This window comes from Poecile atricapillus, chromosome 2, assembly GCF_030490865.1.
Source record: "Poecile atricapillus isolate bPoeAtr1 chromosome 2, bPoeAtr1.hap1, whole genome shotgun sequence".
Lineage (NCBI taxonomy): Eukaryota > Metazoa > Chordata > Aves > Passeriformes > Paridae > Poecile > Poecile atricapillus.
In genome coordinates this window covers 26060027-26074104 of record NC_081250.1, presented here as the reverse complement: position 1 = coordinate 26074104, position 14078 = coordinate 26060027, and the positions used below count along the sequence as shown (strand labels likewise).

Below are 14078 nucleotides of genomic sequence, written 5' to 3'. Positions count from 1 at the left end.
ACAAACACAAGAATAGCAATAATTTATCACCAGGTGGTTCTACCTACAGAGTCTTCACAATGTGTTATATATCAAGAGTATTGATGTAAAACAAGCTGGAAGTATGGAACAGTATTTTATACATACATAGCTGAGTTTTCACCATGTCTACTGTGTTGCAGACTCATCAGGAAGGATGCTTTGTTAGCTCAGGTGGGATTTGAAATAGGGATACTTGAGTTCACACAAGTGAAATAAGCATGTTTTGGACAAATTCTCACCTGCGAGTCATACGCCCAGTTTAAAAGACAAGACCTGTGTAAATTTGTAGTCAAGAAGTGTTGAAAGAAGGCACTAACTGTGCCAGTGGTCCATTTTACTTCTACCTTATTTATGCCTGATATGGTAGAATTTAGGTTTAAGTTGCAGGCTGGAGGTTTTACATGGACAGACGGAAAGAGTAGTAATTTTTGTATTTCCTAGAAGCAATCTCCAAGTAAAGTCATGATTGACTTTTTTTTTTTTTTTTTTTTTTTTTTTTTTACCTCTATTTCCTTTGGAAGCTGCTGCTTTAGAAATTTGCTTATGCCTGTAAAACTTTCAGTTTAAATCAACAACTTTCTGTGTTGGCCATACCTGCAAGTTTATTCCACTAGACTTCACAATATCTATGAAAAATTCAGTATGCATATTCCCACATGAGAGAATGACTGATTGGTAGATCTTTTGACAACTCTGTTCTACCACGGGGTTTTTAAAAACAGATTTGTACCTCTTCATATCTATACAAAGATATCACCTAAAAAAACACCAAAAACAACTCAAGTAGTTTGGTTAAGTATCAACTTATTATAGATCTGCTTACAAAGTTATTTTTTCTTTATTTTCCTTCTGTAAAGTTATGATTGGTCAGTCTGTAGTTTCAGTGAGTAACTTAAATGAAAGAAGAGCACAATTGATAAGGGAAATACCAGAAATGCTGCTCATTGTTCAAGAAGTAAGGAGTGTTCCCTAATAATTTCCACAAAAAATTAAATTTTTTCTTGTATTTTATTCCTCAGTGTTTCTTGCATACACTTGACAATTTTTTATGTATTTTGTTTCAATATCAGCTGTTCCATTCTATTCAGAGAACATGTATGGAGTTGCTGAAAGCAATTGAACTGTATCAAAAAAGGATTTGTTGTAAGTATGATCAAACACAGTAGTTAAAATGATAAGAAGGTCTGCATTATGGAATCATTGAACAAGTGAAAAGGTAAAAATGAAAGTGGGGAACTACGTTTCAACCTATTCAAAAGTAATATTCCTTGCAGACAGCTGAATGCAGATTTTCTTATTTGTTTGAAGATTTTCCAGTTCTGAAGTTTTATATATTGATATAATGCAGTGATAGCAATAATGACTGGAGAAAGCTTTCTTTATTTTTTTTTCCCATGACTTGTTGGCTTGTTTAAATTCAGAAGGATCTTGTGTAGGAACCATAACTCCTTTCTAAGCTGTTACAGTGTTTTGGGTTTTTTTAATCAGAATTGCTGATGAAGAATTTTTTTCCTTATTACTAGTTTTATTATTAAGTAATCTATGCTATTACAATGAATTTGATAATGCTGACTTGATTGTAAAAAATGATCAGTTACTTTGAGGCAGATGTCTTTCAGATAGTTGAAATAGTGTTTGAATTACAGAATGTTAAAATTGTCAAGTAATCTTGCCAAGTAATTTGAAAGTAAGTGTTCTTTAAAATGAAGTACTAGGTTTTTCATGTGAAATTTTATTTAGTCAAGCATGAAAAATGGTGAGCAAAAGCAAGTGGTTAGTGCAACTTGAAATTAGCTTCAATAAAAGTATGCTATCAGCTGAGGCAGTTTTTAGTTCAAGAACTATAAACCAACCTACCAAACCAGACAGAACCAAAAAATCCAACACTGAAAGTTACTGCAATTAAGATGGCCCTTTTTGTAATAAAACCAACCTAACTTTTTCTTTTTAAGAAAGAAATAGCACATTTTTCCTTTTGTCTTTTGGTGTTGATGGAATTTTGTGATTCTTCTTAAGTATATCAGCAAATGTCTCAAATGAATCAGGTCTTCTGTTTACTAAATTTACAGGAATTCTGTAAAATTATTTATTTTTGCTTTACTGCTTGGACCTAAAGTGTCTTAGGCTGTTAGATGTTAGGCCAGTTTTAAAGCTGTTAGGAACCAATTAAATAACATATTTGACAACTCACTTGTTTTTTGTTAGTTCTGTCTCAGGAAGAAAATGAATTGGGGAAATTTCTTCGATCACAGGGTTCTCAGGATAAAACAAGAGCAGGAAAAATGATGCAAGCTACAGGAAAGGCCCTCTGCTTTTCTTCTCAGCAAAGGTATATGGGTCAACATTGCTGTCTGATTTGCATAGTACTCGTGATAATGGTAGTTGATTCACCAGTGTCAAAATTCATTTGGCCATTTGAAATGCTTAATGAATTAATTGATAGGAAAATTATCAACAAAATCGGCTGTAGTATTGGCAATATTAGTGGCTTCTTGAATTTTGCCTGATGCTGGTTTTTGTCTTATGGACCTGCTATGTCTATGTTCAGATCCTGTGTGTCTGTTCAGCTCAGTAGTTCTAAAGCTGTACTGGAGCATCTCCATGGCCTCGCCAGCAGTAGAGTTGTAAAGGAGCTGATGTCAGGTTCCCCTCCCGTTTGGTGGCAGTTCTCACTCTGCAGAGAAATGCTGCAGCAGGCTCACTGTGGAGGTGTCTGAGTCCTGTGAGGGAGGAAATGAGTAAGGGAATACTTTTTTCTGGGACATCAAGTCTCATGCCTCGACTAGACAGAGGACAAAGGAGTCTGAATGCCATCTTCTGCTTGAACTTTAGTGTAAAGTCCCCCTGAGAGAAGATCCTAGATCTCTACAGAGCTCATGTAGGTTGTGTAGGGGCAAGTAAAAGATAAGGAATCCAGATGGATACACAAGCACACTAACATCTGCTGTTAACCAGTCCTTGATGTCTCACTGACGCAGTGTTTGCTCTAGAAGCTTAAAAGTAACATTACCTGATGGCATTGTAAATATTGTGATATTCTTTTTCACAGCATTAGGACTATGAAAGTATGAAATTCACCATCACTCACAAAGGAAAATACTATTCCATTATGTTTTACAGGATTTGGGGAGGGCTTTTAACTACTGTGATACTTTCTGGCTTTATCTTAACAGTGCAGTTGTTCAGCTGAAAGTGTAGCATACACAGCACTGAGAATTTCATATATTTACCTTGGGCTAGAGTTTGGTCATTAGCACCTCCAGTAACAGTCATGACTGGGATCTTTAAAACTAATGTAAGGCAACTTTGAGCAAAAGTGCTGATGACTTGCTTCTTTATGAGGCTTAACTGTTAATAGAAATCTCAGTGCATATCTACATAAACTGAATTTTATTTTGGATATTTGGGTAAGAATTTGTGGAATGAGAAAAAAGGTACTGGAAAAAACCAAGTCACAGTAAATTCACATATTAATTTAGCTCTTGCTCAGTACATTTTTAAGGCATCTTTTAAAATGAATTCACATTAAAATAAAACCATTTGTCTTTGTTCTTTTGAGCTATCCTTAAACTCTTGTTGAAGTTGGGACTGCTTCTATTTATGTTTCTTGCTCATAGTTAGCTCAGTAGCTGGAGATCAAGAGGACATTTCTTGGCCTACTGGAGCCAAAATTAGAAATTCTCTTATGCCAAGGGACTTCCTAGCACATTAAACTGTCTCTGCTGGTGTGGAACTGATTGAACCCATTCCAGTGAGGTGCTGCTGGAAACCAAGAGGAAGGCAGAAGTAGCAGGAGGAAGCAGAGCAAAAGGACTAATCCTATCTAGTGTTGAGATCCCATTAGGAGCTGAAGTGATGGCATAGGGAGGGCAACAGTGTCCCCTACTGCCTTTCCAAAGTGTGGTTGCCAGAAGAAACATTTAGATAATTGTCTAAATCTTCCAAAAGGTAAATGTGCTTCAAAGGAATGGTTCCAGTACTAAAAAAAAAGAATATAAAGAAAAAACTGAGGTAATTACCTAGCTGGCAGATGACTTATTTATTTACATTTACATTTGAAGACTGAAAGGATAATGGAAGTGCATTCTGTGATGTTTAGCATGACATTCCTGATACATCTGTGATACTTTTCCAGTAGTAAATTACCTTGGGTATATTTTATAGTTGTTAAATTAAACTGTGGAAGAGGAATGGTAATAACTTACAAGTGGCTTGTCAAACTAAAATACATGGGCACAGTAGAAGTGGTTTCTTTTCCCCTCACACATGTAATTGAAAAGTTGCTATTTCAACAGAAGGGTTGCAAGCACAATATTAATTCAAAATTACTCTGTTTCATGTGTACCTCCAATCATGTGGTAGAATCATCTGAACATACACTAGCACTTATGAACTGTGATGGCTGTGTATGTCTTTTTTGAGTGCTAGCAAACTGTCAAGAATTGTATTAATTATTTGTGGAACAACATGTTTTAACGTGTTCCTCTCCTTCCTCTCTATCCTTCATGCCTTCCCCCAGATTAGCACTCCGTACTCCTCTCAGTAGATTGTATCAAGAAGTGGAGACTTTCAGGTACAGGGCCATCTCAGACACGTGGCTGACAGTGAACAGAATGGAGCAGTATCGGACTGAATACAGAGGAGCTCTACTCTGGATGAAAGATGTGTCTCAGGAGCTGGATCCAGATCTTTATAAGCAGATGGAAAAGTTCAGGAAGGTATGAAGTTTCCTCTAGTTTCCTAGAAGGGATTGCCTAATGAATGACAGTGAAGCATGGTCTTGATTCTTCCAAGGAGGGCATAACTGAGAAGCAGTAAGGATGCCATTTATCCTAATTAATCTCTTCTTTCTGGACTGTAAGGAAAGGCATTTTTTAGAACTATATTCAACTTCAGCATACATCTTTATAATTTAAATAATACATATTTTTGAGAAGTATCTAATTTTGAATACTTTGTGGTGATGCCTGAATGACTAATAAAAGAAGATACATCTGCTGTCAGAGGGGAAGGGAATATTGATTTTTGCAACTAAAAAAGGATAACAGAAGTGCTCTACTATCTCCTGCTAAATTTTGAGGGCATTTGAAGACCAGCATTTTCAAAATTCGCTATTGTTGGATTTTGGGGAGGAGTTGCAAATCTGGAATTTATATTTAGGTTCCTTATGCAGTTCAACATGATTCTTTGGCAACTGCTAAACACTAAAACTGCTAAGGAGGCATTCTCCATAAATAGTCTTCATTCAGTGTCACTCAGATTTGCTAAACTCCTCCCCTCCCAAAAGACTTGCAAAATCACAAGTCCTAGGTGGTAGGCTGCAATTTTGCTACCAGGTGAGAGTACAGAATTTATTTAGTCTGATCCTGTCACAGTTCAGGAATGCACATGAGACCTTTACATTTTCTAGTGAGGCCCTAGAGCCGAGTTTGTTAAAAATCTATAATGTTCACAGTTGGCTGTTTATAGATACTGGCTATCAGGAAGACTTACAATCTTGGGTATAACCTAGTGGCTCATGCTTTGAGTAAAGGTGGTAAAAAAATTTACAGAAATTGTGTCATAATTGAAAGCAGAGGTCTAATACCAGAAATTGTATTAAAGTGTACCTGTATATATGATTATGGTTGAGAGATAGGTAATGTATAAATGAGAAAACCCTGTTAACTGATGGCTGAAGCAGTCTGTAACTGAAAGTCTTTGAAGGTGAAAGATGTATAATCGGGAATTTTAAAAGCTTGAATAAACCATCCTAACAGGAAAGGACTGGAATGCATCTAACTGCCATTTTTTGTAAACCAAAGTGGTGACGATAGCAATTAAGAAAGGGATGGAACAAATAGTACCCCAGTTAGTCATCTAATCTTTATTTAATGCTTCAGTGCAGAGTATTCCTGTAAGTCCTGTGGCACCAGACATATATTTCATTATGCCCTATGGGAAATGTTTGTCATGGCAAGTTCTTGCAGGTAAAATAATTGGTATGGTCTTGGCCTCAGCTGATTGCTTATGTATGGTGTTTGATTTATTTGGAAAACACTTAAAAATGGAATGTTAGAATGAATAAAGCAATACTGGTAATGGTCATAGAAAACTGATTTATAGCTTTCTTGCAAAACAAATGCTGTGGAAAGCATAAATTATATAAATGGCAAAGTAATTAAAATAACATATGGTTTGTGCAGTGAGCTGCTGTAGAGGAAAACTTAGATGTGAAAATTCAGACATCTTGGGTTGCTGTGCTTTAAGGTGAGAAAGAAAAAGGATTTTTTTTTTTTAAATTCTGACAAAACTTAGTAGCAAAAGTGTGGAAATACTATATATTTTTAAATATTTCTAAGTCTGAAATAAATTACATGCTGACATAAAATAAAAGAAGATTCTCAAATTCTGTAGCATGACCTCAAATAGTTAAAGAAAACCAAACTTATTTTTAAAGAAGTTTTTTGAACATTTCTTTCCTCCAACTGGCTGCCAACTGAAAACCTTTCAGTTCACATTGTAATGCAGAGAACAAAAAGCTCTACATTTTGTAGCCAACAAAGCAAAGTGCCCCTGGTATCCACTTCCCCACATATCCCATCTGTGCAACAGGCATATCAAACTAGTCTTTGAAGATTTAATACTTGCAGAAAGTAAACTTTCTCTTTTTTTAATTGGGAAAAAAAACAAAACTGAAATAAAATCCTCAAACATAATGCTCCTAGGTAGCTTGTGCCGAGCAAGATCTAAGTTTGTTCTTAGTGCTTTACAAAAATTAATGGTAGATGCTCTAGTCCTAAATAATTAAAGTAGAGGAGTTTTTATTGTCTTTTTTTCTATTTTTGCTTGCAGATCTTAATTGTGCCATAGTGTGGCAGTGTAATGCTGAGGTTTTAGGGCTTATTTTGGAACTGTAACAATTAAAGAAGTCATGCTAGTTTTGTGTTGAAAAAGATGTTGTAATTACTCATGCAAGGTTTTTGGTTCTTAAATATACCATTGCCAGAGAGGAGCTTTTTGAGCTGGAGCTGCATATTGAGTGATAAACCACCAAGTAGTTAGTGAAGCTGATCCTGTCAGAGCACTTGAAAGGAAGTTTTCTTCAGACTTCTAATTGTAAAAATGCAAAGTATTACTTTAGTAAACTTTTTTATTACTAGTAAACAGTGCTGCTTTAATGATCTTTAATGCACCTAGTGCATCAGCAGTATTTATATCATTTAGTTAAAGGACTGTTTTTCAAGTATGTAGCCTTTTATAATGTAATTCTTAATGTATCATTATGTATACAGATATGGTACTTGTGTTTTGAGACCGAAGCTAAATCAATCCAGATGGGTTTTTCATACCTTCCTTCAGAATAACTCAGGCTAAAAGATCAATAGTTGAGTCAGTATTTTCAGAGCTGATAAAATCTGAGTTAAAACACTGACATTTTTGTAGCTCTCTGTCAAAACAATGAGGTACTTGAAAGAATTTTCTAATGCTGTTAAGGCATCAGTCTAAGTATGCAAGACCCAACAACACTACCCCTTTCAGAGTGTCTCACAACACTGCAGAGCAGCCTTTTTACATTGTTGTTTGAAGATATCTATGTAATTGTAGCTACTTGAGTCAAACTAAGGAAATAGGTATTTACTTTTCCCTGCAGATTTCTATAAATGCTATGTAACTTTTTTTTTTTTTTCCTATTAGCAGTTTTTATGAACAGTCCAGTGCTGTTGTGGTTATAGAGGTCTTCCATCCCAAGTTCAGACTTTGAAGTGTTCCTTGAGAGCATCTAAACTGTGCTGTGGTATACAGAATTTAATGAGCTAATATCCTTTTACCAAATTCTCCACACTGATACAGTTTTTAAAGTTCTTAAATTGAGTCTCTTACTTGTCTGTAGACTGTACACTACAACATGAACTGTTCTGTGATGTTGTAAGAATTCATACCAAATGGCCCAAGTGCTGGTGTCCTCCTTCCAGCTCTGAAGAGGTTCAGCTTTTCTATGCATTTTCTGAGCAGGAGTGTGACAGTGTGTAGTGATAAACTGTGAAACCAGGCAGCAGCCTTCCACGTGCAGCCTACAGGAGCACAGGAGGGTGTGCTGTTCAATTTTACTTGGCTCTGCTCTCTCAGATGCATGTACAATTCAATAAAGACTTCCTCATCAAACCTGTACATTTCAGTACCATCCCTAACAAGTAAAAAGTGAGAGCTGAAAAAAATTGTCATGCTCACCTTTAGGCTAACTAAGGGAAAATTACATCTGTGGCATGATAGATTGTTTATCATGCTACACTGATAAAGGAGATTAGTCCTTTCTATATTTGTTTTTTGCTTCCATTGTTCTCGTACTCATTTGCCTCCCCTTCATTCTGAGGCTTGAACCTTCAAAGCTGGAGTATCTTTGTAAACACCCAGTGGCTATGCTGGGCTCCCTGAGACAGGCTGCACCACACCTTAGTGCCATGCTCTTGGTTTGCATGCAGATACTGAGAACTTGCAAGCTTGCAGCTGAATTTTTTGGATACAGTTTATCTCCCATCCTTTCTAGTTGTAGTGTAGATAAAGTTGAAGCAAAATGAATGCCCTTAAATGTCATTTTAAAATTAAATCTGTCAAAAGAAAAGGAGAGTGGGAAGAAGGAAAATTCAATAAGAACTTACAATGACATAACAATAACTTAAACTGTTGTTATACATGTACCAATATAAGAAGTGGCTAACCTGCCACTTTAACTTCTTACAAGTTAAAGCTTCTGTGGATAGATGTGAAATAATGAAGATATAAATAAATCTACTGATTAAAAGATCAGAAGGGAAACACTGACTATATGTATATGTATTCATTGTAAAGGTCACAGCACGTATGGCTAACATACATCTGCTACAGCCTGTCAGGAAAGCTCAGGACCTACAACTCTGTTCCGCTGCTGTCCTCTTGCCTGTTACCACTTCTGGGCACGAGGCCATTCTGGCTTGTGTGGTGGTGAAGGTGCTGTACCACGTTATAGCATCATCTGCTGTTCCCCTGTCCATTAACATCAGCTGCAAACAGCCCAGCAAACCTAAAGGAACTGTAGAAATGTGCTGGAGTATTGTTTCAATTTTTTTTAATTCTTTGTTACTTTTGAAAACTCTTGGAGAGTTGAGAAAATGCAAAAAGCTGAGGAAAAGAGAAAAAACAAATATGAAGCTGGCCTTTGAAATAAGACCAGACTTGGCAGTTGCCATCCTTGGAAACTAAATTTCTGTTTCTGGTAAAAATGATGTGAAAAGGAAATCTGTAGGCATTTAGAAGCTAGCAAACTGAAGAGCAAGTAAATACAAAGGTTTATAAATAACATTACACGTTGGCGTTTTTTATATTTTTGCATTTTTAGTCAAATTGTTCTTTTAATGGAAAACAAATTGCAAATCTGTATTCTTGCAGTTCCTTATGAGTGATTACTGGAAAAGTGAATTTAACTTTACTAGAAAAATAAGAGCTCTCAGGAGCTGAGAGTTGAGAATATTTTTGCTAAGGAACACTAAACAAAGTTTCAGAGGATCATAGAATTTAAAGATGGAAAACAACTTAAAGATAACCTAAACTCTCCTCCTGCCAGGACAAAATCTGTACATGTGTAATATATTTTCCAAGTTTTTTTTCTATGTATAATAAAACAATTCATTTGAGGGTGACCGTTTTAGAAGTTTTATGGTGCTGTTTGTTAGTCAGGTTCTACTTCAATTGTTAAAAGCCAACCAAGAGAAAATACGCTAATGTTATTTGCATCTGCAGATGATATTAAGCTGGAAAGTCTTTTGGTTTTCCAAGAACAAAGTACACCAGCATCTTAAAGAAAAACGTCTTTGGCCATGGCAGTCACAATAGTGTAAATAAAAGACTCTTAAGTTGTCATAGTTACAAATAGCAGTGTAATTAATGGATGTTTAGAACAGCTAGAGTAGTCACTGTTGACCAACCTTGGGTTTTAAAAATTCACAAAAACAATTCTAAAAAAAAGTTTTAGACAGTAGTCGTCTCTGATGTTAGGTGATACTTTCCTATTAAATTTCAACTTCATCTGAAAAACTTAAAGCATGTTTATCTAGAGGTGACAATATAGGCCCCTGCATGTGAGAGGGCACATGTTGGTGTTCATGCTCTGAAGGTGTCAGAAAGATCAGAGTTTCTTTAGGAGACCATATGCTGGATATGAGATGTGTGGCACTGTAATGTGAAAAAAGAATGGTGGCTTTCATGTAATACCTGCTAGGAATCTGGGATAGTAAATTCGGTCACATTGATAGATATGATTTTTATCAGTCTTGGTTCAAAATCTTCTTTAAAGAGAAGCCCCTACCTATTCCTTTCGATGATTTAGATTGCTGCTGCTGCTTGCTAGAAGAATAGGTGAACTTCCAGGAGATGCAGTAATATTCTCTGCAAGGTAGCTGTGTCTCCTCTAAAATTAGTAAGATGGTGTCAAACTGCACTCTGAGATCCACATCTTAGTGTTGCAATGTGATAGCAGAGATAGAGATAACAGCCTGCTCTTACGATATGATAAGCAACACCTACACATATCACTTCTTGTGACATGCCTGTGCCATCAGGAGTAGGTTTGGTTTAATTCTGGTAGGGAATAGCAGTTATAGTATGGGTTTTGAAGTCAGGTTTTTTAGTATGAAAGTGTATGATGATGGAAATGCCATATTTAGTGATTTACCTAGAAATTAGGGTAATGAAAAACAAAGCAAATAAAAAAGAGCTCTTCAATCAAAATTGTAGTTGTTGTTTGTGATTATTCCATCTTCTCCTTGTAAAAGCAGAGGGACTTCCAGTGCTGAGCATGTTTTCTTTGAGGAATTTCTGCTATAATGTTCTTTTCGGCTTCTCTAGTATCGTATTAGTAACATTAAGTGAGAAAACAAAATGTTACAAGATATCTCACATACAAAATGCTCAAGCATTTTAAGGTAGTTACGAAAGATGTACCTCTTTTGAAAACATAACATCAGAAATGTTCTTCACAGTAAAAGCATTTTATAGTCTCACAACTTTAAATTACCATTTCAAGTACCATTTGTAAGACTCAGAGTACATAATGATACAAAATCAATTATTTTCTGAAGCCATTTCATGTATATTAAATATCACTGATGATTGTTACTGAGTTAAAAGCAAAGGAACAATGTGTGATGGAGGTGCCCTTTTAAAAGCATAAGAGTATGCCACTTAAATATAGAAACAGACTTCTTGGAACAGATTACATCATCTTTAGAGGTATCGCTTATAGAATATGGTTGCTTCCAGAGATTAATGCTTACCCTTGAGAAATGGTTCATCATCTGTTCAGTTATTTTTATGAAAGAAGAGTTTGAGGTGATGCTCTGAAAAATGGCTTTAAAGTAAAATAAAATTATTCTGCTAATTAGTCTGCTAGACTGCAGATGCAGTACAGTTTTTTTAATAGCCTTGTTTCATGTAACCTTGCTGAAATTAAAAAAGGTAAATTTGGGTTATTTGTACATTTTCAGACTTGTATACGTTTTGAGAAAAGGTAGGCAGACACATCAGACACATCCTAAAAATTTCTGTTAACCAAAATAGCAGAATATAAAATGTTTCAACAGAGTACAACAAATATTAAAAAAAAAAAAAAAAACAAAAAAAACCCCAGTGATTTAAGTCTTAACTTTTATGTAATAATTGGCTTTGGTCCCAATATTAAAAAGACTCTCAAATGGGGTGCATTAAAAATTAAGCTCCAGGAATTTTCTCATGTCTAATAATTATAGAAATGTGTAAGTAATAAATTTAATATTGGATTTAAAAAAATAGTAACAACTGAACACTATTTTCTGAAATATTATTCTGAAAATAGAAAAGAAAATACGATTGCCTAGACATGAAAACTCAAACCCTGCAAGCTGGTCTATGTAGGCAAAGCCTGTTACCCATGTGGATCATTTTGTGAATTCAGAACCTAAATGAAGTGTAAAAAATATGACCAGAGTAGGCTGTGAAAAGAGAAATGAGATTTGGAAAATTCCCTCAGCCTTAATAATCTGAAAAGGCTAGGAGGACAGCTAAGAAATATTTTTTAAAAATAAATTAAATACAGATGTGACTGAACTGAGAGAATTCTGCAGAAGTGAAGAATAAACAGGAAGGGGAATACAGCTGTTGGGGAAAACATTGTTTACACAAGAGAACCAAGTTTTTCTATGGTCGCCACTGCCCAGGAATTCTTATACTTTCCTAAAATGCTTGGGCACATGCATAATGTAGTCCATCTGCTTTTACTTCATAAGGCCTTTGCTGTTCAGTTGGATGTTGCATAGGCTCTGAATGATTAAAAAGCTGCTATGTTTGATTTTTCTCCTTCACGTAATGAAACCAAATTAGATAGGATTAAAAAAACCCCAGCAAACAAAAGGTACTGTTCTATTAAAAAAAATGGCAGATATACCACCATTCCTGATTCAGGGTTCTGCCTGAACCCTGCTTAGATTTCAAATGTTGTTTCATCTGTAATAGCACACTGTGAAGTCTGAAGAGCACCACAAAAAGATTTGGGTCTTTTTTATAAATTTGTACTCTTTCAAAAAAGAGTTTGTATCTTGACAAAATGTAATTAAATTGTTTTGATGGAAACAAGCCATGCTTTTTGGTATATTAAATGCCAACCAGGAATAGCAATAATAACGTATGGGATTATTTACAACAGACTTTGTGTTAAAAATGAATCATGATTACTAGTGGGTGCCATTTTATATTCAGTGCTGAAGGGTTAAATAGAAAATGAAACACAAAACCTCAACTTACAAGACGTCTGCATTAGCTCCGTAATCAGGGTGGCTTTGCACTCAGGACAAGTGAGGGCATCTGGAGACTGAATATTAAAGGAACTTGGTAATCATGTTGGTTTTATTAAAGGTATCTTTCTTAAACTGTTGATGTCACGTTTAGCTAGGATTTGCAACATGTGTCAGTGCCATTCCCTGGCAGTTTGTACATCTGTTCATCCCATTGCCCTTTGCAGTGGCTGAGGGGATCATACAGGCCAGCTCACTGTTTTACAGTGAGCTTTCAATGGGGATATTGTTACTGCACCTGAATTTGAGCTTTCCAAGTCCCTTTACCTAATTCCAGCTTATTCATTCCTCCCATCTGCCTGCTCAGAGGAGACCCTGATTCAAGTAACAATCTTGCTCAGGCCTTAAAGAATTTAATTTGGAGCAAAGAAATTAAAAGTATGAATTATACTTTTTCCCTATGAGTACACTGTACCTGAAGGAGTCAAGAAGATCTCCAAATTATCTGCGTTATCTGAGATAAACTGAACTGTATTATTACTAGATGAATACAGTCATGGGCATAGTAGAAATGTTAATTTTATGCTATATTATGATTTTCTTTATATCACCTCTGGTCTTCAGTGTTCAAAATCAGCAATTAACTGTCACAGTTTCCTGCATGGGCTGGCTAATTGCTCTCCACGTGCCACTATTCCTCCCTGTATCATGTGTGGCAACCATCTTTTGCTCTCAGGTTGTCTAATATGATTAACACAGTTGAGTTATGATAAGCTCAGCAGTTCTCAGCACTTCTAACAGTCCAGGTTATGCATGCTTTAGAGTTGTATATGATCTTTCAGACCTGAAAGATCATATTACTTCTTCATTTTTGCCATTTGTCTTGGTTGACCTGCTTCTTGCTACAAATCTTTGCAATAATTTTTAGCAACTTACAGACTTGGATCATGCTAATAAAATGTGACTCTTTGTTTTCAGACTATATATAGTTATTTCCATCTGTGCAAAGATCTGTTGAGTTTTTATGAACTCCCTTATAGTCATTTTAGGAGAGAAGAGTTCAGTAGTTCTAAGTTTTCAGGACTATCCATATTCTTCCCTAAAGAGGATGTGTGTCCAGGCGTGAAAGTACGCGCCTGTTTGCAGATTGGAAGGGTGCGTTCAGGCACGCTGTGGTGGTAATGACTCCTGTCTGCAGACTGACAGATGTGTGTTCCCTACTGGAAATACATTTGGGGATCATGATGTAAAAATCTATCCCCAAACTCTGACATAATG

General features: G+C 35.8%; 1 protein-coding gene across 9 annotated transcripts in view; it reads left to right on the top strand.

The window, feature by feature from the left end:
- ICA1 (islet cell autoantigen 1) overlaps nucleotides 1-14078 on the top strand; it is a 66169-nt gene that overhangs the window by 15044 nt on the left and 37047 nt on the right. For all 9 annotated transcript variants that reach the window (XM_058832944.1, XM_058832939.1, XM_058832945.1 and 6 more), the window contains 3 exons: nucleotides 1092-1164; nucleotides 2227-2350; nucleotides 4541-4739. In XM_058832944.1, the coding sequence (XP_058688927.1) occupies nucleotides 1092-1164; nucleotides 2227-2350; nucleotides 4541-4739 (396 nt within the window). The remainder of the gene's footprint in view (nucleotides 1-1091; nucleotides 1165-2226; nucleotides 2351-4540; nucleotides 4740-14078) is intronic.